This window comes from Canis lupus, chromosome 7 (assembly GCF_003254725.2).
Source record: "Canis lupus dingo isolate Sandy chromosome 7, ASM325472v2, whole genome shotgun sequence".
Lineage (NCBI taxonomy): Eukaryota > Metazoa > Chordata > Mammalia > Carnivora > Canidae > Canis > Canis lupus.
This window is the reverse complement of record NC_064249.1, coordinates 76282251-76307886: the sequence shown is the minus strand read 5'-3', so window position 1 is coordinate 76307886 and position 25636 is coordinate 76282251. Positions and strand designations below refer to the sequence as shown.

Sequence of the window (25636 nt, the reverse complement as noted above, 5' to 3'; positions counted from 1 at the left end):
GCCTCATTTGCTCATGGGATGATGTTCAGCCAGGAAATCAGTCATCCTGTATCACAACGGCCCGTTCTCATGGATCAGCCAGGTCATTGATGCTCACGGTAGAAGATTCTTATTCTAGTAGCCTCCTTCATAGGCTCTTTGGGGTGTTTGTCTCCCTTTGGGTTAAACTCTATGCCAGTCCTGAAATTATGCCTACAAATGCCTCTCCTCTAGTAGCTGATGCAGCCCTCAACCCTGAGTCAGCCACCATTCCCTCCCCAATCATTGGTCCATGGGGTAATAAGACATGAGGATTTTAGCCAGTGGGTTCTCATCCTAATAACATCTCTCAAGACCTAAAACATGATCCAGAAGAAAAAAACTCATTAGGCAAAATGAAAAGTTAACAGACAAAATGATCCTGCCATTGCTAGACTTCATCTGTTGTTTCCTTTGTACCATTTTTTTTTTATTTTTTGATGTTGGTTTATATCCAGTTGCATATCAAACCAGCATCTTTTCTACATGCAAGGCATCTAGTTTGGCTTAACTGAATACCACTCAGAAAGTAGAGTGGACAATTCAGTTCATTGTGGTCATTTCTGAGCTTCCCTCTCTCATTTCGGAGACTGTTATTTTTTTTTTAATTGAAATGTTCTATATGCATTTTATATAAGCGGATATTCTTGCTTCAACAATTTGCTTACAAAACACTTTCAATGAACTCAGGATCGGGAGCTCCAACTAAAAAGTATTTTCTTTAATTAAAAAAAATTAAAAGCTCAGTTACAAAGTTCTAAAGTATGAATTCTGCTCTGTGTAAGAAATGGTGGGACTTGTAATTATTCTCTTTCCCTGTCCTACCCAGAGAGGGACAATTCATGATTTATCACCAGCCAATATTTTTTTTTTTACAAATCGGGGACTGCTATGTTTTATTGTTGGCCAAACAGGTCCTTTCCCAGCCTCGAGCCCTGTGGTGGCTCTCGTGGTCAGTAACATTGGTGTTGTGTGTGGTTTGCTGCATGGCAATGTGTTGGTCAATTGATCCATGTGTAAACTTATGTACCACTGGCGTTTTAACACTGTGTCTCTATAACTGTTTGCGCTGCTAGCTGCTACACTGAAGCAACCATGCTGTTCTCAAGGCAGTCTACCCTTGATGATTTAGATGGACCAGAAACTGTTCCTAAAACAAGTGAGCGTGCTCGACCTAGGCTTCGTAAAATGTTCAGCATGGATATGTCCTCCTCATCAGCTGACAGTGGCAGTTTAGCATCAAGGTGCTTACCTCATGCATGCTTTGTTCCAGAATTTTATCACTTTTTTCACCTTCATGTCATTGCAAATATAAGTGCTTGTGACGTATGTTTTGTTTTGTTTTGTTTTTTAGTTTTGATTTTAAGAATTTGCATGACTAACCAAAGCATAACCGCCACTCGTTCTGGGCCATAACTGATCATTCCCAGGACAGCATTCTATGAAACTAACTGCTCTTTAGTTTTTGTCTGTTAGGAGTTTCTTAAAAATCCTTACTATAAATCTTGTCTTCCATTTTGTAAGTATCTTACCCTTTCCGCTTTTAAAGAAATAAGCATGCTTTCTCCGTGATTGAGAGCTCATATAGGCAGTCCTCATGGGGGAAAATGTGTCAGGAAAGATACAAGCAATAGGAAAAATTTTTTTTTAAAATCTGCCACCTGTAGTCCTTTTTAGTTGATAAGAATAATTCTGTAAAAGCTAGAATATATTTTGCCATTGGTTTTTGAAAAGAACATTATGATGCAGTATAATATATCCTCTTTGTAGATGGTAACTTGTATTGGTCTTGAGTTGCCTCGTGAAATCCCACCATAAAACCACAATCATTTAGAAATGCAGTCATTTGCATATGGTCCAAAAGTTCCCTTTTGAATTGCCTTTCAGAATGGTCCACAGGGGCATAAAGACATCAGCTACATTGTGCTTATCCTGACACCAAAATGACCCAGTTCAAGACAAATTTCAGTTTTGACTGTACATAGGTGGTAAATCAGAGGGGTGTTAACTTATTTTTGTTGACAGCTGTGTATCTTAATACAGTGCTGCAGTATGCTGGAGCCTGGCATTGATGGGAATGCCTTGGCCTTTTGAGATGTCCTCTGGCAGGCACATGCTGTCCCATTCCACTTGGTTGAATCTTGAAGGTACCAGGCCTTGTTGAGTCCCTTCAGGGTCAGACCTGATGCAAAACTGTAAAAGAGCATGCTTGCAATTGGTTAGCATCCAACTGGAAGTTAACCTTGATGTGGGGTTGGCTCCACTGCTCTTGAAAACTGTCTCGGGTGATCAATTTCATGACCTTCCTAGGCGGCTGTTTAATTAAGGTAAGTAAGTCCTAGGAAAAATCCAGTTTGCCTTGACATTCCCAGAGCTTTCTATGTGATGTCCACACTGAAGGCTAAGGTCCTGGGAACATTAAACTCCTGAGTGGACATCAAGGGTTCACACAAATGTTTTTCAGTCTCAAGATGTCATGAAGGGCAAGGCCTGTTCATCGGTCCATCCATCTATCCATCCACACACCCGTCCACTTACTTACTGACATGTCTACACTGGTGTCTATGACAAGAAAAATGGGTACAATCTGTGTATTTGAGAATCTCAGAGTTTATGGACTCTCACTGCTCACTATATGCCCAATCAGGTAACAGGTCAACTTCAGAGTCTAATGCAGTATGGCTCACTCTATCTACATCTACGGGATTCCACAGCTCCAGAACAGTTTTGCCCTTCTCCCCTTCGGGGGCTGGGGTGGACGACAAAACGAGGTGTGCCACGAATTTCCCTGGCATGGCTGCTGTATTTTCATTTCCAAAGTCTCTGTCAGGGAAAGTGAGGAGATAAAGGACCACAGAAGAAGAGGTACAAGAGAGATGGACAGGTTGCCAAATACAGAAGGTGAAGATAAGTAGGGAAGCTTTGGGAGACTGAACACTCCATGGGGAGCAGATAGAAGAAAGTAAGTTGAAGTCGTTTGGAGGAGAGAGAGCAGGAGTGCACCCTGTGGGTGGAGCCTGAAGCTCAAAGTAAGAAGGGCCAGAGGTCCACAGCACCCTTGAGGAGGAAAAGGTGGTATCTCCATGTGCAAGGCAAAGAACCCAGTGGGGGATGACAGGGAGCTGGAGAGGTGGTGAACATTCAGTCAAAGGTAATCAGCACCAGTGAGAAAAAGGCAAAGGATGGAAAAATAGGGAAGAGGAACAGGTGTTTAAGAAGTATGCCATCTTTTCCAGAAAGCATGTCGTTGTTTAATTCAGCTAATATTTTACCATTCCTATCCTCCCTTTATGGGCAAGTGTGGGCCCATTGTGTAGAATTGAGAGTAGGGTGCCACCTGGCCCACACCTACAGACGGGGACTGGCAAGGCTTCCTGTTTCCGTAGGCACCCTTCTTTAATATAGTGGTAGGTATGCTATGCTAATGGTCTCGATTTGGAAACAAACACTGGAACCCACGGCTGTGAGTCCTGAGCGGATTTAGACAACCTCTGTGCCTAGGTGGCTTTAGCAACTTATGAGCCCCGTCATGTCACTTGCTCGGGTTTTCAGCCCCGCGTGTGCTTTTGCAGGCTCTGCAGCCCAGACGTGGCCATCGCAAGGGAGTAAGGCAGGTGGATGTGGGGTGGGGTGGTTAGAGTTCTGGCGTGCCTTCGCGGTGTCACTGGGGCGTGCTGGGGAGGCGTCTGGAGCCCCGGCGGATGCCGAGAGCCGGGTGTATGCCGTGCCTCTCTCCCGACAGCGAGCCCACGCAGTGCACCATGCTGTACTCGCGCCAGGGGACCACGGAAACCATAGCGGAGGTGGAGGCCGAGCAGGACGACGAGGCGGTGGCCGCAGACGTAGACCAGGGCGGGGAGGCCACGGGGAACGTGGGGCCAGAGGAGGCCTCGGAGGGCTCGGAGGCCTCAGAAGTCGGCCTGACACCGGACGCCGAGCTGCCGCAGTACCCCACAGAGGACGGGGACGTGGAGGCCCCGCCGTCCTACAGCAAGGCCGTCAGCTTTGAGCGCCTGTCCTTCGGTTCCCGGGATGACTCTGCAGGCCAGAGCCACATGGCTGTGAGCCCCGACGACAGCCGCTCGGACAGGCTCGAGTCCAGCATCTTACCGCCCCTGACCCACGAGCTGACAGCCAGCGAGCTGCTGCTGAACAAGTAAGTCCTGAGGGGCTTCTGTGCCCCTGTGGCCGTAGGTAGAGGAACTCCCATGGAGAACCGACCACCTAGATGGCTAAGTGCTTCCATTGGGAGTGCTAGAACTATCAAGAGCCGTCCATAATAGATACTTGTGCACAGGCTTCTTTCTGTAATAGGCTGTTAGGTTGACTCCACCAGAAATCTGAGGACATGGGAAGTGGGGAGGGACAGGAGGGATCATGCAAGGTGGAAATCAGTAATCTGGAGAAATTAAGATGAATGTATCATTGCATTGTTTATTTTACAGGATGTTCCATGATGATGAGCTTGAAGAGTCAGAGAAATTCTACGTTGGCCAGCCCCGGTTCTTGCTGTTATTCTATGCCATGTACAACACTCTGGTGGCCCGCTCAGAAATGGTGTGCTATTTTGTGATCATACTAAACCACATGGTCTCCGCCTCCATGATCACTCTTGTGCTTCCCATTCTGATATTCCTCTGGGCCATGCTATCTGTCCCCAGGCCCAGTAGACGATTCTGGATGATGGCCATTGTCTACACAGAGGTAAGCTTGGGGTGGAACCTTCTGGAAATTGCTGCTGGCATTTACTCTAGGCAGGCCTGCCCTGTCTCCAGGACAGCTTTACATAGGACATTCAGTTAGGATGGATGCTCTTAGATAGGCACATGATTATTACGAACAGCTGCTGAATGCTAGCAATTGTGTGTGTCTTTTCACATTACACGCCTCACACAAGATATGTGCTAACATCATTCCATTTAACAGAGAAGGAAACAGCTTTGGTTAGATTAAATAATTGACCAGAGTTACCTAACTGGCAAATGGTGGGGTCTAGGCTTTTGAAATCTGGTCATCTGTCCTATGATATTAACCACTGAGATAATGTGTTATGCAGAACTAAGTGTAATGCCTTGGTGCCAGTGGATGTTCAGTGAATGGATGCCAAATTAAACAATACAGTAAACATTTTGAATATAGTTTGATACAACAGTCGTATTTTCCATTTTTAAGCCTAAATGCCGGTTTCCACACACCAGAACACGAAGTCATATGAGCACTTATCTAAAAATCTGAATGAAACAAGGGTAAATTAGCTTGTTTTCATCACATGTGAGGGGACAGGAGACACTCTTCCCAGTTGTCTAAACTTGCTTTTCTATTTTCCTTATTAAATATATAGAAGATCACAAATTCCCGTGACAACAATAAATTGGGAATAAAACGGGAGACTCTATAGACTTTGTGCCTTGGGTTATTGTAGTTATTTGTGTTCTGGGGTCTGTGAAGAAAGCTGATTTTCTTACCTGACTCATAAGGAAAAGTTTTCACTAACAATGGTACTGTAATTGCTTCTTAAAGGATAGAATTCATGATGGATGTACATTTAGATTTTAGAGATTTTATACGTTAATAGGTAAATCAGTAAAATAAAACAGTTTTTGTCAAATCATCTCAAAAGTATTGGTTTAAGATATCATGTATCTCATTTTCATAATAATTCTTTAAATTCATTTAAATGCTTATAAAAATAAATATATATATATAAAGCCAAATACATATCTATTCTTTTAAGTAGCCTGTCCATCACAATCTTGCTAAAACAATAATTTTTAAGTATTACTTCCATTATATCACTTTGTGATCCAGGACATAAATGACTCCCTATTTGGGGAGTGGGTCTGTTCTAATAACTCCTTGTGAAGGAGTTTCCAACCTAGAAGTAAAATAAGAGCAGGTACTAACTAATTTAGAATAGGGAACAAGATCTGCTTATATGTCACTTTGATCATAAAGTAAAATCTTCCTAATTAAGTTAAACTGGGTTCTCGATTTTCTCTGTGACACTGAGGAGTGAGGAAGTGGAAAATTAGGTTGATCTTAATTCACTGTACAACTTAGACTATGTGCCAAAACCCTAGAATTGTTCTAGGCATAAGAAGAGGACAATAAGTCTTTTTTTTTTTTTTAAGTTGTTTTTCTGTTTCTCAATGCCTCACAGACCAATGTGGCAAACATCATTGTAAGCAAATAACTGCTCTATAACAGGACACAAGACTGCCTTAGAGTATGTAAGAAAGATGGATACTGTGCCTCATGCAGCCTGAGTGCAGTGGAGACAGGCATGGCAACTTCTCAGTGAAGGACATCTTAGGCCTGAGTCTTAGAGATGATTGTAAGGTCACCAAAAGATGGAAAGCAAGGGGAGCTGCAAGTCATTGGGAATAACCTATGCAAAGAAACAAAGACATAAGACACTGTGTCATGTGCCAAGAATGACAGGTGGCTTCCAGTGGCTGTGAGTGGATAGCACAGTAGCAGGCTCTTGGGAATGTCAACAGGGTTTATGCTCAGGACTTTCCCCTCTTGACATGGAAGCATTTGAACAGAGGCAGGTCTCAGTCATGTTTGTCTTTAGCAAGATTTTACACAAAATTAAAGTGGACACCAGCTAGGAAACTGTTTTAAACTGTCTAGGTGAGAGTTCATGGGATGTGAACTGACCCAACGGCGATAATATTGAAGATGAGTGGGTAAATGAGACATTTTAGTAAGTGACTAAAACAGTTTGGGGTGTGAGTGAGAAGGGGAAAGGCAAAGATGAGCTTCAGGTTTCTGCTCTGGCATCCAGTGTGTGGCGGTGCTGCTCAGCATGATAAGGAACACAGGAGTGTTCTTTACAGAAGCTGACTGTAAGAAGGAAAGAGACAGGAGAAGAGATAAAATGAGACTCTAGGACAAAAGAGGACTTTTAAAAATATTTTTATTGATGAATTGCATATATTGCAATTAATCTCTGGTGACACAAATTTTAGAGGGATGCTTAAATAAAGAGCATCAGTTTTCTCACATGTCTTTGCCACAAAATTCCTCTCTATACCATTTATACCCTGAACTAGTCACGACAACTGGAAAGTCTTTGTTTTACTACTTTTATTTCTTCTTGAGGAGAAATTCCAGGGAACAATAAAATGGTGAGAAGAGAGAGGTCAGAAGAAAGTGAAAATAGGCATCAAAAATGCCTAAAATGCTCAGAAAGATTATAAATTAAAGCAATGTGTAAAATATAAACTTCTTTTTGTTCAAGTTTTACCCCATTACCGTATTTTAGTAGCTGAATAATTATATCAGTATAGATTATCCAAGTCCTCAAAAATAGAGAAAATCATTTAAGTAGGTGTCATGAGTAACCTGACAGGCCCTCATGTATATCTGCAATCAGAAGCACTAGTGAAAGTAAAATATTACTCTTGGTCTAAAGTTCATGTGAGAATCTTAATGTTATTATTCTACATATTTGTATTCATAATTATCACCAAAACTATGAAATGATCATTTTTCTTAATTTTTTTATCACTGTTTTTCATATATAACTATTCTTAAAAGGAGTAATTTTTTTTTTTTTTAATTTCCACCATCCATGTGTAGGTGGCAATTGTGGTCAAGTATTTTTTCCAATTTGGGTTTTTTCCCTGGAACAAGAATGTGGAATTGAACAAAGATAAGCCTTACCACCCACCCAATATCATAGGAGTGGAAAAGAAAGAAGGTTATGTCCTTTACGATCTCATTCAGCTCCTGGCTCTTTTCTTCCATCGATCAATTTTAAAGGTATGGTACATTAACACCTAATGAGCACATGTTGATAATTGCAGCCACCTGTGATATTCCTAGAGAAGCTGAACATTAGGATTGGTGATGAGGACAGGAGGCCAATGACTGAATCTACTTGTATGTTCTTTTTCTTTTTTTAACAGTTCTGTTCATTTCGTGGATGTTTTCTCTAACACTGTGTGCTCAGTAATGGAACTTATAACATTTGAGAGAAAATTCCCTAATATTTCTACCTCTATTATGAACATATCATGCTTAATCCATATTTGTGGTAATTTCTTGGATGGTGTACACTAAATTCTGCTCCTTGTTTAAGCCAGAATACCAGAGAGTTACAATTTGGGGTGGATCATATAGCCTCTCATCTCGGTTCCAACTTCTGCCTATTTTCTTTTAGAAGAATTGCTTTTGTTGGATATTTCTTGTCGTGAACCTATTAGCTTTAGTGAGAGACCATACATTAAATGGCTAAGTGAAGCCCAGGGCTGGGCTTCTTGTAAGCTTACTGTTGAGGAAGCCGTTCCTTACATCACTCTGAGAAGATCTATCTACAGAATGGCCTATCTCAGGTTCAGTAACTATTGTCATTACCTCTGAAAAACAATGTGGGTTTTTGTTCTTTTACACTGTGAACTAAAGGCTAATCTTGCAAATATGCTACTCATCTCTAAAAACTGGAAATTGCTGCATAATATACATTTTATGTATCAATGTGCCAATTGAGACTTCCATCTCTTATTTAAAAATGACCTCCTTTTATAAAATATTTTAAATTCATTGTATCAAGTGGTATCTTTATTAAAGTTCCTCTTTAGAACAAGCTGACATAAGTTAATACACACACACACATACATATGTAACAGTGTGTTCAACTCTGTCCTATTCAGTGCGCTATTTCAAACTGGGCTTCCTCTCCATATAGCTTGGTCAGGATCTTCATCACCTTACAAAATGTGCAAGTCCCTAACCCTCCACTCAGGGATCACCTTACCTGGGTCACAGGGGTGTAGTGGGTTGGCAAAGGTATGCTTTCCAAGGAAACCAGTTGGCCAAAATCGAATTTGCCTGAATTTTCCAGTTCTTCTGATAAATTACCTGAATTCATACAATTTACTAACTCTTGTTATGACTATATTAACAAACGTATTAACAGAATTTTCTTAGTTCTAGAAATTGAAGTTTAAATTTCTGCATTTAAGACATGGTGGTATTCTGTTGTATATCAATTATACCTCAATTATTTTTTTAAAAAGACATGATTATATAAATTTGGTCACTTTAGAACTCTCTGGCAACTTGTTATACCCTTTTGTGCATCATTTAAAAAATTGCAGGGGTGCCTGGATGGCTCCATTGGTTAAGTGTCCAACTCTTGGTTTCAGCTTTGGTCATGATCTCAGGGTTGTGAGATCGAGCCCTGCATCAGGCTCTGCTTTGGGCATGAATCTTGCTTAAGATTCTCTCTCTCAAAAAAAAAAAAAAAAAAAAAAAAAAAAGATTCTCTCTCTCCTCCTCTGCCCCTCTCCTACTGCTCACTCTTTTAAAAAATGTAAAGCATATAGTAAACAAAATTTTGGTGTTTCATATTGATATACTTTCAGTGATTTCTTCTTAGAAAATTTTGTATGTATGATGAATGTATTTGAGGTACTATTGTGCTGGAATTTTGGCTAATGATATTAAATAGATTTTGGAATGATAGATATTTCATAAGAAGACAAAACTACCCTACAGCTGTGGAAACCTCTTAAACAATGCTACTATGGAAACCAAACAACTCAAACTATGGAAATTTCAGAAGTGCTTAAAACTATCTTATTTGGTATGAATTGCTAGAAATGTTTATAAATAATTGGATGAATTAACTAACAAATATGCTACCATGGAAAAATAGTAAAAGAATCTAAGTATCTTGGGCAGCCCCGGCACTGCCTGAAGCCCGGGGTGTGATCCTAGAGTCCTGGGATCGAGTCCCACGTCAGGCTTCCTGCATGGAGCCTGCTTCTCCCTCTGCCTGTGTCTCTGCCTCTCTCTCGCTCTGTCTGAATAAATAAATAAATAAATCTTTAAAAAAAAAAAGAATCTAAGTATCTTCAAATGTTGGCAAAAGAGGGAAAAACGTTTAAAACGATTTAAAAGAAAAAGTGATTAAAAAGAAATAGATGAAATAGATACAAATTTAAAAATCCCATTATGAAAATCTAGAAAGTTTGTTATGTTTATAAGAATAGCATCCACTGAATATCTTTTAGAAATAATATATCTATTGATATTTATGAATAATCTGTAAATTAGGTGACTTTGTCTTTTAGTGAATTGATCATTCTCCAAGTTGTTTTTCGACAAACTGAATTTTAGTAAATTGGCCTGGAGCTCTTATTCTCTATAGCTCATGTCAGAGGGAGGACTGGGTGAGGTCCTGGGGAATAAATACATAGCCTAGCAGTCTAGGAACTCAGGAGGCAGTAGGCTCACTGAGACCTTTGAGCAGTAGCAGCAAGGTCATTGTAAGGGGCATTTGCTGTCTAGGTAGCATCTCACACCAGCAAGGTCCTTGGTTTTTCTCAGCCTCCTTGGCTAGCTGTCTTCCTCTCTGTCTTACCAGCTCCTTTTGCCCATTTCTCTGAAGCAAAATCCAAACTCTGCAGAGTGCATCACAATCTCTGTCTCATATGTGGACCCACATTTTTCGAGTAAAGCATTTGCAGCTCTGTTCCTGACTCAGCCATGGGTGATCCGGAGGTTCACATCTTACTGTGTAGGTTGAGGGAGGGACAGCATCAGTATTTAAGTATAGAGACTTGGTGAGCATGGGGTGCTGGGGCTAAATTCACCCGTTGATATTTAAAATGCTACTTGTAAGCACAGAGAAATATGTTCTAGAAAGTATTTTCACTCAATAACAAGTCAGGTGATTATAATTTCACTTTTACTCCATCTGCCAAACATCATCTACTTCCATATCAATTAATTAACCAAACTCAAATGAACTGTACTCACCTATACCCACTCTAATGGGACCATCATAAACACCTAGATAATAAGCTTTTCTAGAATCCATCGGTTTTCTAACCTTTTCTCTGCTCTACTGCAGTATGAATGACAAAAAATTATAGTGTATTTAAAGTGTACATCATGGTGATGTGATTTACGTAGATACCATGAAAGGATTCCCTTGATAGAGTTCATTAGTACCCATCACTTCCCATAGGTATCTGTGTTCTTTCCCTTTTTATTTTCTTTTTTCAGTGAGAACATTTAAATTCTAACTCTTAGCAAATGTCAGTTATATAATACAGTGCCACCAACTATAGTCACCATATTTCACTTTTGGCTTTCTAATCATGGGGGATGTGATGCCAGAGAGCAGAATAGTGGCTCCGTCACCAGAAACGACCACCTGAATTGTCTGTTCTGCTTTCTCAGTGCCATGGTTTGTGGGATGAAGATGACATCACTGACAGTGGCACAGACAAAGAAGAGTCAGATGATGAGCTCTCCCTCAGTCGTGGCAGGAGGGCCTCCTCCGATTCTCTGAAATCCATCAACCTGGCCGCGTCCGCAGAGTCAGTGCACGTGTCCTTCCCTGAGCAGTCCACCGCCATCCGGAGGAAGCGATCGGGAAGCAGCTCCCAGATATCCCCCAGATCCAGCTTTTCTTCCAATAGGTCCAAAAGAGGTATCTGTTGCATGATATCCTCAAGCTGGAATAATTCCTGAGTTTTCTGGTTGTTCTGATGCCAGGGGGTCTGGGTCTTGGGCAGAGGTGTTTATTTTGTGCTGTCAAAGAGAGAGATGTGTTATGAGAAGAAAGTACTTTGAAATCAGACAGACCTGGGTTGAGATCCTGACTCAGCTGTGTGACCTGGGGCAGTCACCTCATTCTTCAAAATGTCCAATTCCTTCCCAGGGCAAGGATTTCAGGTGATTGTGAAAAATGGCTAACATATTGCCTATGTGGGCACAAGCTAGTTTTTAAGTCATATACAGAGATTCTGCTGGGGGTAACCAGAATGCTATAAATCACTATTTTTTAAGATTTAATCAAGGGAATTTTTAGTAAAACCATTTATTTATACCCTAACCTGGTGGTTCATTTCATACTAACTAGTAAGTATCATCAGCAGATGAATAGCTCTACAGTTGTCATTCTTGCAGAAATTGGGCTTTTGTATTTATAGTGATCCTGCCTGAAGCTTTCCAAACACCTGTGTATTCATCCTTGGGATGCATTTTTCAGGCAGACATCAGCAGTCATCCGATATTCATTTTACAGTTAGAGAAATCTGGACATGAAAAAGGCAGGGGCCATGGACCCAATCTGGAAGCCCACAACCTGGGGCCCCAGTTGGCACTATAAAAACTGTTCTTATAGTCTCTTTCTTCCTGAGATAAAGTTCACATAACAACCCTAGAAAGAACCAGTGTTGGGTGTAGAAGCCCCAGATGCATTTTACTGTGGAGGCAGAGATGAAACTGCAGATTCCAGGGACCCCTGGGTGACTCAGCGGTTGAGTGTCTACCTTTGGCTCAGGTTGTGATCCCAGGGTCCTGGATTCAAGTCCCACATCGGGCTCCCTATGGGGAGCCTGCTTCTCCCTCTGCCAATGTCTCTGCCTTTCTCTGTGTCTCTCATGAATAAACAAATACAATCTCTTAAAAAAAGAAAGAAGAAAGAAAGAAAAGAAAGAAAGAAAGATGGGCAGCCCTGGTGGCTCAGCAGTTTAGCGCTGCCTTCAGCCCAGGGTGTGATCCTAGAGACCTGGGATCAAGTCCCACATCGGGCTCTCTGCATGGAGCCTGCTTCTCCCTCTGCCTGTGTCTCTGCCTCTCTCTTTCTCTGTGTGTCTCTCATGAATAAATAAATAAAATCTTTAAAAAAAAGGAAAGAAAGAAAGAAAGAAAGAAAGAGAGAGAGAGAGAAAGAAAGAAAGAAAGAAAGAAAGAAAGAAAGAAAGAAAGAAAAGAAAGAAAGAAAGAAAGAAAGAAAGAAAGAAAGAGAAAGAAAGAAAGAAAGAAAGAAAGAAAGAAAGAAAGAAAGAAAGAAAGAAAGAAGGAAACTGCCATCCCAAATGCTCAGTCACTGTCCTTACAGGCACCTGTGTATACTCACCATTTCAAGCCATCCCGCTGCCATGGGGGTTCCAAGGGGCCTCTGCAGTATTTATGTCAACAAACTGTAACTCAGGACATCTTGGTTTCTTTTTATTTCTAGGCAGCACAAGCACCCGAAACAGCAGCCAAAAAGGAAGCAGTGTTTTAAGCATCAAGCAGAAAAGTAAAAGGGAACTTTATATGGAAAAGCTTCAAGAACATTTAATCAAAGCAAAAGCATTTACCATAAAGAAGTGAGTGCATGAAGACACTTGAGTGATGTGTTTTATTTTAGGACCAGGTAGCTGGTATCAGTTGTTTCATATAAACCAGGGGCAAAGAGCAGATACTTCTCATATAGCAAACATCATCTGCTTAAGGTACAAGAAAATGACCCATTATCATATTGTTCCATATCATTGACATATAAAATTAGGTTAAGTTCAGGTATATAACATAATGATTCGATACATGCATATGTTGAGGAATGATCACCACAATAGTCTAGTTAACATTCGTCACCACATATAGTTACAAAATTGTTTTCTTATAATGAGAATAAGATTAATGTACAGTATAGGATTAACTGCAGTTACCATGCTGTGCATTACATCCCTGGGATAATTTGTTTTATAACTGGAAGTTTGTACACTTTGACCCTCCTCACCCATTCTGCCCAACCTCTCATTTCTGGGACTTTAGACCACTCTGCTATGCTTCAAGCAAGAGAAGAGGCCTGTGGTCTTATGGGCAAAAAGGGCCACAGTGCCTTCCTTGGCAATGAATTTGTCTACACTCTGTTAGAGCAGGAGCTACCCTACTGGACTCTGCTGAGTCTGACAAGAGAGGTGTGACCTACTTGGAAAGAGGGATGCAGAGGAATGGAATGATGGCAGTATCTGATCATTCCTCCCATCTTGCCCCTCCTGAAGCAAGTGCTGGGGGTCTCTGTTTTGCAGGACTCTGCAAATATATGTGCCCATCAGACAGTTCTTCTATGACCTCATCCACCCAGACTATAGTGCTGTGACCGACGTGTATGTGCTCATGTTCCTGGCCGACACTGTTGACTTTGTCATCATCGTCTTTGGCTTCTGGGCCTTTGGGGTAGGTTGGGGGCAGAGGCCACCGCACATCCAATGAGTAAGAGTGATGTTATCTTGTGAAGTGCCACTCGTGCCTGAACCTATTGTTTCCTTCCCAGAAACACTCAGCAGCAGCAGACATCACCTCTTCCCTGTCAGAGGACCAGGTTCCTGGGCCATTTTTGGTGATGGTCCTCATTCAGTTTGGAACCATGGTGGTGGACCGAGCACTATACCTCAGGAAGACTGTACTGGGAAAGGTCATTTTTCAGGTCATTCTTGTGTTTGGAATTCACTTCTGGATGTTCTTCATCTTGCCTGGTGTGACTGAGAGGTAAGTTGGAGGCTGGAGACATGTGCCCACTTTAATGCAAATATGCTCCAGAAGATTACTGTCCCATATGCACGGCCACAGCAGAATCACCAGGTACAGATGGAAGCATGGGAGAAGGGCACCATGGGTTTAAAAAGTTAGGGGGATCCCTGGGTGGCTCAGCAGTTCAGCGCCTGCCTTTGGCCCAGGGCATGATTCTGGAGTCTCAGGATCGAGTCCCACATCAGGCTCCCTGCATGGACCCTGCTTCTCCCTCTGCCTGTGTCTCTGCCTCCTTCTCTCTCTCTCTCTCTATATATATATAGATAGATAGATAGATAGATAGATAGATATAGATATAGATATAGATAGGTTATATATATAAAGATTATATTTATTTATTCAATATATATTTTTTCAATATATTATTTATTATATTTTTATTATATTATATTTGTTATTTCAATTCAATATTATATATATTTCTATATATTCAATATATATATTGAATAAATAAATATAATCTTAAAAAATAAAAATAAAAATAAAAAAGTTAAAGATCTTTATCAATAGTAAATTTGGTGTGATCCAAAATGTGAGTCGGTTCCTCAAAAACATTTTCATTGCGTATCCATGTGTATTTGTAGAAATAGGTTTTTCAGAATGAAAGGAGTGATAGCCTTAGTGATCTGAGAAAACTGTGGTCCTTCCATTGTGATTGTCTCTACAATGAGACAAAGATGAACTGGAGCATGGCCTTACGGGATTATGAAGAGGATGAGAGGATACCAGGCTATTTCATGTGAAAAATGGATGCAAAAAAATGGAGACCGTTTAATAGAAGAAAATATAGAGGGGTCGTGGGCTGCAGATGACGGTAGTGTCTGCCACATAGGCTAGTTTTGTTTAGTGTGACAATGTTTGGAAAGTGCCTGGTGGGGGGAGAGGAGAGGACGGAAGCATTCGGCCCCATGACGCCATGATGCTGTTGTTGTCAATATAGCCACTGCTGCTGGTTAAGATGCGTTGGAGATGGGGTGGGAGGTGGGGTGACCTAAAAAGAGCAGCCTAAAGTTCCATGAGGAAAGGGCTGGTGACATCCTTGGACATGGCTGGCTGCTGCCTTTCAGTCTGTCTCCTGCAACTCTAAGCTCTAGCTATATTGACCCTCTTCAGTTCCCCAAGGGCACCGTGTCCTTCCACACCTCAGAGGACCTTGTTCACTGCTCTTCTGTCCTGCCTCCGAACCACTCTTCCTCCTCACTCTTTAGATTTCCTGGGGTGCTTCCACCCAAACACTGCTTGAGGCCAAGTTGGTGCTTAATGTATGAACAAATAAATGGGTCAATGGATAGAAGAGAAACAAGAGAGGACTACTATAAATGGGGGATTATGTGAGCAAAGGGTCAGCACTTGGGGACATGGAGGCACCCATATAATGTAATAGGAATGATCTTTTAAATGAACATATCATTAGAGATGCCTGGGTGGCTCAGCAGTTGAGCATCTACCTTCAGCCTAGGGCATGATCCTGGAGTCCCAGGATCGTGTCCCGTACGTATCGGGCTCTCTGCATGGAGCCTGCTTCTCTCTCTCTGCCTGTGTCTCTGCCTCTCTCTATATATATGCCTCTCATGAATAAATAAATAAAATCTTTAAAAAACTGAACATATCATTAAAAGTCTTCATGTTTAACAATAAAATTGATCCTTTTATCATACCTCAAGGGCCATTCCTGGCCAAGCTTCATTAATAACATTAATATCAGGCTGGCAAATGCTTTTACAAAGTGTGATTAGAAAGTAATGAAAACTTCTTTCATTTTGTGATTCATAACTTGATTTAAATATCATTTCTAATGAGGATATCCAAACATCTTCTGACAATGCTAGAGCTACCTGTCTGCTCTTGCCTAAATGGTTAGGCTCTGATCTTTTGATTTTAGTGACAATGCAAATATTTTAAAAGGAAAAATGGAATTAGGATAATTTTCCATGAGTCTGAAGTAGAACTAAGTAAAGAAAGGATTGTTACCCAGAAGACCACCAATAGCCCAGTAAGTCTTTCACACCATACTGTGTATGGGGAGAATAAAGATAGCTTGGCTGATAGAAAATAATTCAGATTAAGGCAAACTTTTTGTAAAAATACTAGAATTTGCTCATGAAAACATTGTAGATCTCATTCATTAGTCTTTAGAATAAATGTGATTTTTCTCTATAAATATTTCTCTATATATCAACTCAGAAATAAATCATATTTAACACCCATGGTAGTGAGTGTTGAGATCTGGGACTGAGCCTCGCATCGGGCTCCCTCCTCAGCAGGCATCTGCTTCTGCCTCTGCCCCTACTCTCTGCTAATGCTTGCTCTCATTATTGCTCTCTCAAATAAATAAATTAAATCTTTTAAAGAAAAAACAAAAAAATAAAAAATGATAAAAACTTAAAAATATATTGAATAGTTCCATCACCCAAAAACTTTCCTGTGCCCTTTATAGGATCCTTTTCCCTCACCTCTAGCTCCTGGCACATCCATTTTCTGTTCCTACTATTTTGCCTTTCCCAGAATGTCGTATAAATGGAATCACACATTCTGTGGCTTTTGAGGCTGGCTCTTTTCACTTGGCATTATGTATTTAATATTAATCCATGTTGTTGCATGTGTCACTACTTAAATATTTTTTGTTAGTTGGTAGTATCCTATTGTATAAATGTACCAAAGAGTGTTTAAGCATAGAAAAGTTGAAGGAAAAAAAAAAAAAAAAAGAAAAGTTGAAGGGCATTTGGGTTGTTTCTACTTCTTTGGCAATTACAAATAAAGCTGCTATAAATATTTTTTTAATGGCCTCAGAGATCATTTCTATCTCATTGGATCTCACTTTTAAGCCCCACCTAAATGGCCATTCCTAATGCAATGAATAACCCTATCTTTATTTTTGGATGTTTAATTCAAGATGTTAGAATTGTTGAACCTTGAGTCTTCATTACCAGCATGTCAGTGACAGCATAATTTCATGACATTTCAAGCCATGCTGCCATTACTTGTTGACATCCCAAATTCATTTTTTCTCTTTCAGATATTGTTCCTGAAAACTTAAATTCCTTATTGTGCAAAATAAAACACTCATTAATCATCATATTGTCTAAATCCTTTTCAAAACAGGAAAAGAATAAGGGGAGGAACAGATTAGGAGTTTTAAACTCTACAGAGAAAAATTATGGCTACTGGTTATAATACTGAGCATCAGGACCCTCCAGTATTTTGAATAATTAACCTGATAAATGGCTTTTTCTGTGTATATGCATATGATTTAGTCCACAAACTTTCAGTGGTTGATATAGTCTACAAAGAACTGTGTGGCAGATACTGTGGGGGACGGAGACATGAGTAAGGTCTGACTCCATCCTCAAGTAATAAAACATGGAGAGACGACCAAAGAAAAAGGTCTTCCATTATAGGACAACCTTAATGTCCCTAATTAGATTTCACAGGATTACTTCAGGAACTGAAGTAATCAGATTAACTATTAACAGATTAGCAGATTAACTATTACTTATTCCAAGTTGATTCACTTTAAGGTTGTAGGAAGGGAAATGTTTGTTTGTTTGTTTGTATGTTTTTATGTTTTTATTTAAATTCCAGTTAGTTAACAAAGAGTGTAATATTAGTTTCAGGTATACAATTTAGTGATTCAACACTTAACATTCAACAATTGTCATCAAACAATGAGTAGTTCCTTTAATTAGGGCTAGAAAAACAACAGTTTTATGTCTTTGATTATAATTTTGATAGATGTCGAATTTTTCTTTGTGCAGTTTTTATATAAATTATCTTTAAAATCCAAAGGCATTTCCCTGAAGAGCTAAAAGACTGCTCATTCTTACTACTACTGTACCAATGGAGACAGCCCCTAGAAAGGGATAGGAGGAATAGTTGCTATGGATTCTCTGTAAAATGTCTGATATAGTTATAAATAACTTGTCAAGTGCTAAGTGATGGTCAAGTATATTTAATTTATTAGGACCCGAAATACTGAAGCTGGTTTCTCTACAGCAGAGACACTAATCAGCAATATTTTTGAGATTTCTGGTTATTGAGATCTACATAGATCCTTATGCCCCTGAGACACAAAGGCCCATGTGTTCCTGGCTGGTTCTTAGATCTGGCCAACTAAATAGCTATTTTCAGTAAACAATAAACAAACAAACAAAAAAACCACAACTTCTTCTAATATCAAAAATAAATATTAAGAGACAATTCTGAAACATAAAGAGTAACACACTTCATGAATAAGAAACTAAGTATTGTTCTTAATTTTAAATCCAGGGAAAATGATACCTAGGTCTTGCTGAGTCAAAAGTCTTATTGTTTATTTCCTTTTAAAAATGTGTTGACCATGTTTAAGATTCTCACAGAATTCTGCATTTATACAAAGTTAAAAATGGTCCTGTGGCTCACCATCCTTTGAAAATGTGTTCCAGATTTTTTTCTGGTGTGAAATATAGTTCCACCAAGTTTTCCCTCAAACTTATGCTAGCATTTATGAACTGTATAGCACTATGAGTCTCTTCATTAATTATTCACCAGGAGAAAGGACTACCATCTCTATTACTGAAGACATCATTAAGGAAAGAATGTTAGATTATGGAATCATATATTTTTCAAAGGCAGGGAAAATCTTCAAATAAAGACATGAATGTCTTGAGCATGATATCTTGAGGAACAAACTCCATAGCTTGTTAACACAACTGGAACCAAAATCTGGGTTGTGAAACTGTTAATCCATGACCTATCTTTATAGATAGAAAAAAAAAAAATCAAGGGGAGGAGGGAACTCACTTCTCAAAACTCTTCTACATCTTCCAAATTATGGATCATTTAAAGTAAACAAAAAAAATGCTTTTTCTAATGAGCTTTAATTTGGATCATGTTAGCAGCATTTTCCACATTGGGAGAAAATGATAATTCGTAGATTTGCTTTAAAATAAATTAGTTTAATTATAGACTAAGTAACTGCATAATGCACTAACACATTGAAGGCACCATTTATAAATTTGTTTTTAATTATTAGATTTTCCTAACCTACTTTTTCTGTGTTTAAGGTGATCTATGTAGAGGATTCTTACAATTGACTGAATTGACTCTAAGTGGCAGAGGGACAATTAAGCTTTTTTTTTTTTTTAATCCTAAACTGATGTCATTTTGTGCCAGAAGAATATTCCAATATTTTACTTTTCTGTTTTTTTTTTACATTTTAGGAAGTTCAGCCAGAACCTGGTTGCTCAGCTTTGGTACTTTGTGAAATGTGTTTACTTCGGATTGTCTGCCTACCAAATCCGTTGTGGCTACCCAACACGAGTTCTAGGAAATTTCCTCACCAAGAGCTACAATTATGTCAACCTCTTCTTGTTTCAAGGGTAAGGAAAGACTGTATTGTCACTGTCACAGAGGAATGACTGGCAATAGAAAGGCATTTTGGTTCCTTGGGAAGAAACAGGAAGGTGCAGAACATTGATGTAGCAATATAGATCGCCATGGAACTCTTAGGATGTCTGGAAAAAGATGGATATGCCTCTTTAAATATCTTTGTATGTGTAGAAAGTAGGTAGTTGCCACATACTTTGCCAGTATATTGTTCTAGAATCATTATCTAGAATCATCATTCTCTATTGTCCTATCCTGCATAGTTACTATGGTAATATTTCAGAATGAAAAATAGGGATACATGATCCTTAGGTATTAATATATTTCTGGGCTCAGTGGAACAGAAATTTGGAATCTGGGCTATTTCAAAATACCTTTAGGATTTTGTGTTTACAATGATTTCCTCCATTGGAGAGGGCCATTTATTCCACCTAACATCAACCTAAACGCCACATTACTTACTTGCTCCTAATAATGTTAGCTACTCAAATGAAATATATTGGCTTTTCTGTGTGAGGATTTCTTTGGTAGTGTCTCTTCTCTGTTCCCTTGGAAATTATACCACAGCATAAAAGGCCGGGCTGCTCACAGCACTGCTGGCTCCTTGGTTGTACTAGATTTAGGGATGGGTAACTTACTCACAGAAGAGGTGTTGAGCATGCTCAGTGAGTCATTTAGTATTGTTCTATGTATGGCCTGATATTTCTTCCAGGGGTGGAATTAGTGTTCACTTGGCAGAGCTGAGTGGCCTAGGGGAGAATTTCTGAGTGGTAACCCAAGCTGCTCTGAAGGCCCTGAGGTGCACCCAGGTTCTCCAGCCTGAGAGAAGCTGTGTTAGTCAAAAAGGAGGAATAGTCCCCAGACCCAAGAGGAGCCCAGGCCAGCCCATTCCTTAATACAAGAAGCTAAGCCAGAATTTTATTAAACTTAGGCATCCATTTACTGAGTCTATAAGGTATGGGCTCTGCTATGTCTTGCTCCTTCTGACATCTCTCATTTGCCCTCATCTTTCACGTACCAGGTATATAGCTTTTCCTAGTTCATTCAACAGCAAAACCCCAATATTCTATAATCCTCTAGCCAACAGATTTTCATAAGCAAATGCTTAAAATAGTAAAATTATGGTTGTTGGGTTTGTTTTTTTTTTTTTTTTTTTTGGTTTTTGCTTTTTGTTTTTGTTTGCGGTTTTTTTTTTTTTTTCAGAAGATAAAATCTTAAGGTATAGAAAATCCTAAAGACTCAACCTGAAAACTGTTGGAAGTAATCAATGAATTCAGTGTAAAGTGGCAGGTTGTAAAATCAATATGCAGAAATCAGTGGTGTTTCCATAGGCTAAAAGCAAAACATCATGGAAACAAATAAAATCATCCCATTCATGGCAGCATGAAAAGCAATGAACTACTTAGACATAACTTTAACCAAAGAAAGATTTGGACAATGAAAACTACAAAGCTTTGGTAAGAGAAAGTAGAGAGGACATCTTCAAACTTACTTAAAAAGGAAATCCTAATTTATGACCACCAGCAAAAAGGAAAAAAAATGGAAAAAGGAATGGGCAATACTAATTTATACATTGATTCATGATAGGAAGAGATTGTAACTCCAAGTTGCATTTTCCCATAAGAGTCTCCCTGAGAATGTTCCCTGAGTCACAAGGACTGAAACAATAAGAAACTAAATGAGCTCCTGGGGTTGGGAGAGTGAAGAGGGTCACCTCACAATCTTGTCTAACAAGATGCGGTTTCTGGCAGGTTCCGCCTCGTTCCCTTTCTGACTGAGTTGAGGGCTGTGATGGACTGGGTGTGGACAGACACAACCTTGAGCCTCTCCAGCTGGATCTGTGTTGAGGACATCTATGCTCACATATTCATCCTGAAGTGTTGGCGTGAGTCCGAAAAAGTAAGGAAAAAAAAAAAAAGAAGGAAAGAAAAGATATAATCTTTTGGTTTCCCTTCTATCCAAGCTGGTTATGAGATTAATGTGAAACTGTAAGTTTTGTGGCCAAATAAATGGAGGCAGGGGGCAAAAAACTGGGAGGTTCTATGAATGTTCCATTGGTTTCCACCCGTGGACTTGGGGATTTTGGACTCACTACTGCCTCAGTCAGCAACAGCATCCAGATGTGTTCCCATTTTGGCAAAGTATACTGTAGTTATTTTTAAAAGAAGAAATGATATATTGCTTTGTGACCCAATAATTCTTAAATGGTTCATTTGGGAACAGAAGAGAACGTGGGGTGGTGGAGAATGTGGGGTCAGGTGGCTTGGACTCAGGATCACCCTCTGACTCACCCTTTGATGAGCAATGGGACGATATAACTTCTTTGTGTAAAGGAAATTGAAGTACAAATATTTGCTTATCCTGTTAGATTGAATATTAAGATTGAAATATGGATAGAATTACTGTTATTTGTTGGATTTTTTCCAAAGTTTAACATCTGTGTTTATGGGGTTTGTGAAGGCGATAGGGCTGGTAGGAAACTTAAAACCATAGAGCTTGTCTTGATTTTTAAGGAGTAAAAAGCTGTTAAAATGCCAAAACATGAGAGCTGTTCTACCAGAGGGACTTTGAAGGTACCAATCTTGGTGACAAAGGGTCTGGAAAGCATAACAAATTGTTCTGTCTGAAGTAGAAAAATATGGAAGGAGGCAAAAGCAATAGCCATTTCTAACTATTTGAAATACTGGGAAATAGAGGAAATGTCTGAATTAATTTTTAAGACTCAAGATAGCAGAATTAAGACAGTTGGGCAAAAGTTCTGGTAAGTTTCAATGACATATGAAGAACTTTCTTGCAATTGAGGCTACCCCATCATAGCTTGGCTGCCTCAAGAGGTGTCCATGTACACACAGTGACATGTACTCACATCCTTGAACATTTGTGCCAGGAAGCGTGGGTCCACCTCCAGCTCTGGGAGCTATTCATTCAACAGTCACCGTGTCAGTTGTCTATTGCTGTGATCAAACTACCTGAAACTTAGTGAGATAGAGAGAGAGAGAGAGAGAGAGACAGACAGACAGACAGACAGACAGATAGATAGAGCCGGGAGGGAAAGAGAGTGAAGGAAAGAGAGAATCCCACTCAGGCACCATTCTCAGCACAGAGTCCAACGCAGTGTTTGATCTCACAACCCTGAGATCATGACCTGAGCTGAAACCAAGAGTCAGATTCTTTTTTTTTTTTAATAAATTTTTTATTTATTTATTTATGATAGTCACATTGAGAGAGAGAGAGAGAGAGAGAGAGAGAGAGGCAGAGACACAGGCAGAGGGAGAAGCAGGCTCCATGCACCGGGAGCCCGACGTGGGATTCGATCCCGGGTCTCCAGGATCGCGCCCTGGGCCAAAGGCAGGCGCTAAACCGCTGTGCCACCCAGGGATCCCCCAAGAGTCAGATTAACCAACTGGACCACCCAGGCTCCCCAAACTTAGTTGTTTAAAAATAACATTTTCTTTGCTCCCAATTCTGTGGGTGGGCAATTTGGGCTAAACTTCACTGGACAGCCTTGCCCAGGGTCATCTGGTGGCTGCCATTTCAGAGGGACCAAGCACAGGTAAGAGAAAGGCCAGAGAGAGAGTCAATTCAAGAGAGAGGCCAGTTGAGAGGATAATTTCAGAACGGAGAGGATCTGAACCTCTCTGGGTGTTAAGGAAAAGAATACTAGGAAAAGGAAAAGCAAAAGTCCTTACCAGCAGAGCCAAAGGAAGAAGGTCCGGGTGAGGGCCTGGAAAGCATAGAATCAGGGGCCTGGGTGAACAAGTTAGCTGTGAGAAAGAGGAAGCTGGAGAACGATGGGCAGTGAACACACACACCACATAGACTGGCTTCTCCATGAAATAGATGAGGTTGTCTGTTGACTAGCAAGAGGGAAGGACGGCATCCTAAGATGACCCAGAGCCTGTCCGCAGGGCCATCGCAAACTGTGAGATGCTGTTTCTTCTGGATGAATGGATGGGGAGCTCTTATACGAGGGGGTTTCTGAGTCAGAGCTCACATTACTGTCCCACAGTGATACAGGGCCACCTTTCATGCGGGCAGCTGCATCTGCCCCATCCGTTGGCTCTTACAAGCTTTTCACTGCCTTAGAGCCAACATGTTACAACCTTTTTAATGCCGTAGCAAGAAGCTCACACCCACTGCCCATCCTCCTTGTGAAGGCCCGTCTCACTCTGCCCTAGAACCCTAGGAGTTCCTGCCCAATGAAAGGTTCACAATTATTGTTGTTATTTTATCTTCAAGAAATTAGAAGCCTCTTTTTAATGTATCACCTCTACTTAAATATATACTTCTATCTTTTGCTAAGTCAGTGGATATTTCAGAGTATTAGCCTTTTAAATCCCACGTGGTAGAGCTTCCTGAGGAGCTTAGGTGTCAGGGACCTAAGTGTCAAGACGGTCCAAGTGAATTCTGTCCCACCAGAGACTGAAACGTTATCAGGGACAATCTCTTGTCTAGTGTGAAGCAGAAGAGTAAGCTTCTTTTAACAGTAACTTTTATTGGGGATTATCTGGAGTCGAATATGCTGTGCTCCGGGGGCTATATGAATACACTTTATGAAGCCAGAACAATTTCCTGAAAGCTGGAGTGTTGGCATATGAATGCCCACAAACACAGGCCCCTCGGTCCTTTTTTTAAAAGATTTTATTTATTTGAGAGAGAGGGAGTTCAAGCATGAGCAGGGGGAGGGGCAAAGAGAGAGTGAGAAGCAGGCTCCCCACTGAGCAGGGAGCCTGATGCAGGGGCTCAATCCCAGGATGCTGGGATCATGATGTGAGCCGATGGCAAATGTTTAACTGACTGAACCATCCAGGTGCCCCCTCACACAGCAATTTCAAGGAGAAGGTCTCTCAGGTCCCATTGGTCCCTTGATACCACTGTGAGGACATGTTGGGAGCTCATTACAGCTTCACATCACTACTTAACTTTGTAGAGTGGGGACCAGGTTGCTCTCCCCACTTCAGAGTGGACAGAGCAGAAATCAGGCCCCAATCAGGTCCTGTGGGAAGAGTGTGCATCCTTCCCCTGCCTCATTCTGGTGGCCGGAAGCCTGAACCCTGTGTGCCTCCTCTGTTGCAGAGATACCCACAGCCTCGGGGGCAGAAGAAGAAGAAAGTGGTGAAGTACGGCATGGGAGGCATGATCATCGTTCTGCTCATCTGCATTGTGTGGTTTCCCCTTCTCTTCATGTCCTTGATCAAATCTGTGGCAGGGGTCATCAACCAGCCCCTGGACGTCTCAGTCACAATTACCCTGGGAGGGTACCAGGTAACTGCTGTGTGCCTAGCCAGTCATCAGCTAAGGATGCTTAGTTAGCTCTGTGGACCAGATTCGTCCCTGCATTTTAACCGGTCAGCAGATATATGATGTATGAACTAAGGCACAGGAGACAGTGAAAGGATAGTTCTGTTCTGGTTTGGGGCACTGGAGTAATCACTTCAAAAAGAGATCTCTGAGGCCAGCTGCCATCAGGTACTCAGTGGGTGATATACTGTGTAAATATCTCTCTTTTAACCCAGGATGCAGAGACGCACCTCCGAGTGTTGACAGCACTGTTTCTTTGTTTTCCAGCCTATTTTCACAATGAGTGCCCAGCAAAGCCAGTTGAAAGTTATGGATCAGACAAGGTTTAATAAATTTATGAAAGCTTTCTCTAGGGACACTGTAAGTAAATGCATGCAGTAGATCTCTGTGAAGACCCTTCACCTAGGTGAACTTACTGCTTGTCATTTTATTCCCAGTTCTGCCGTGGCCTCTGGTGGTGGGAAGGACTTTTCAGGGATTACCAGTTGTTCACGGCAGATTTCTGGCCACTGGCCACTTTGATAATCTGATAATACATTATGTCTGTATTGTTGGATATAAGTATCAATAAGCAAAATTTTAATTCAGGATATTTTAATGTAAAGTAAGCTCAATGAATGTGAAT

The 25636-nt window shown here is 40.6% G+C and overlaps 1 protein-coding gene across 2 annotated transcripts in view; it reads left to right on the top strand.

Annotated features, from left to right (window-relative positions):
* Positions 1-25636, top strand: part of PIEZO2 (piezo type mechanosensitive ion channel component 2) — a 441806-nt gene that overhangs the window by 406540 nt on the left and 9630 nt on the right. Inside the window, exons 40-51 of one of the 2 annotated variants that reach the window (XM_049112946.1) lie at positions 1095-1262; positions 3761-4174; positions 4464-4722; positions 7606-7788; positions 11218-11470; positions 13007-13139; positions 13845-13992; positions 14090-14304; positions 19545-19703; positions 21462-21609; positions 24787-24975; positions 25279-25371. In XM_049112946.1, coding sequence (XP_048968903.1) covers positions 1095-1262; positions 3761-4174; positions 4464-4722; positions 7606-7788; positions 11218-11470; positions 13007-13139; positions 13845-13992; positions 14090-14304; positions 19545-19703; positions 21462-21609; positions 24787-24975; positions 25279-25371 — 2362 coding nt within the window. The remainder of the gene's footprint in view (positions 1-1094; positions 1263-3760; positions 4175-4463; positions 4723-7605; positions 7789-11217; positions 11471-13006; positions 13140-13844; positions 13993-14089; positions 14305-19544; positions 19704-21461; positions 21610-24786; positions 24976-25278; positions 25372-25636) is intronic. The other variant, XM_049112945.1, reaches the window with a different exon arrangement.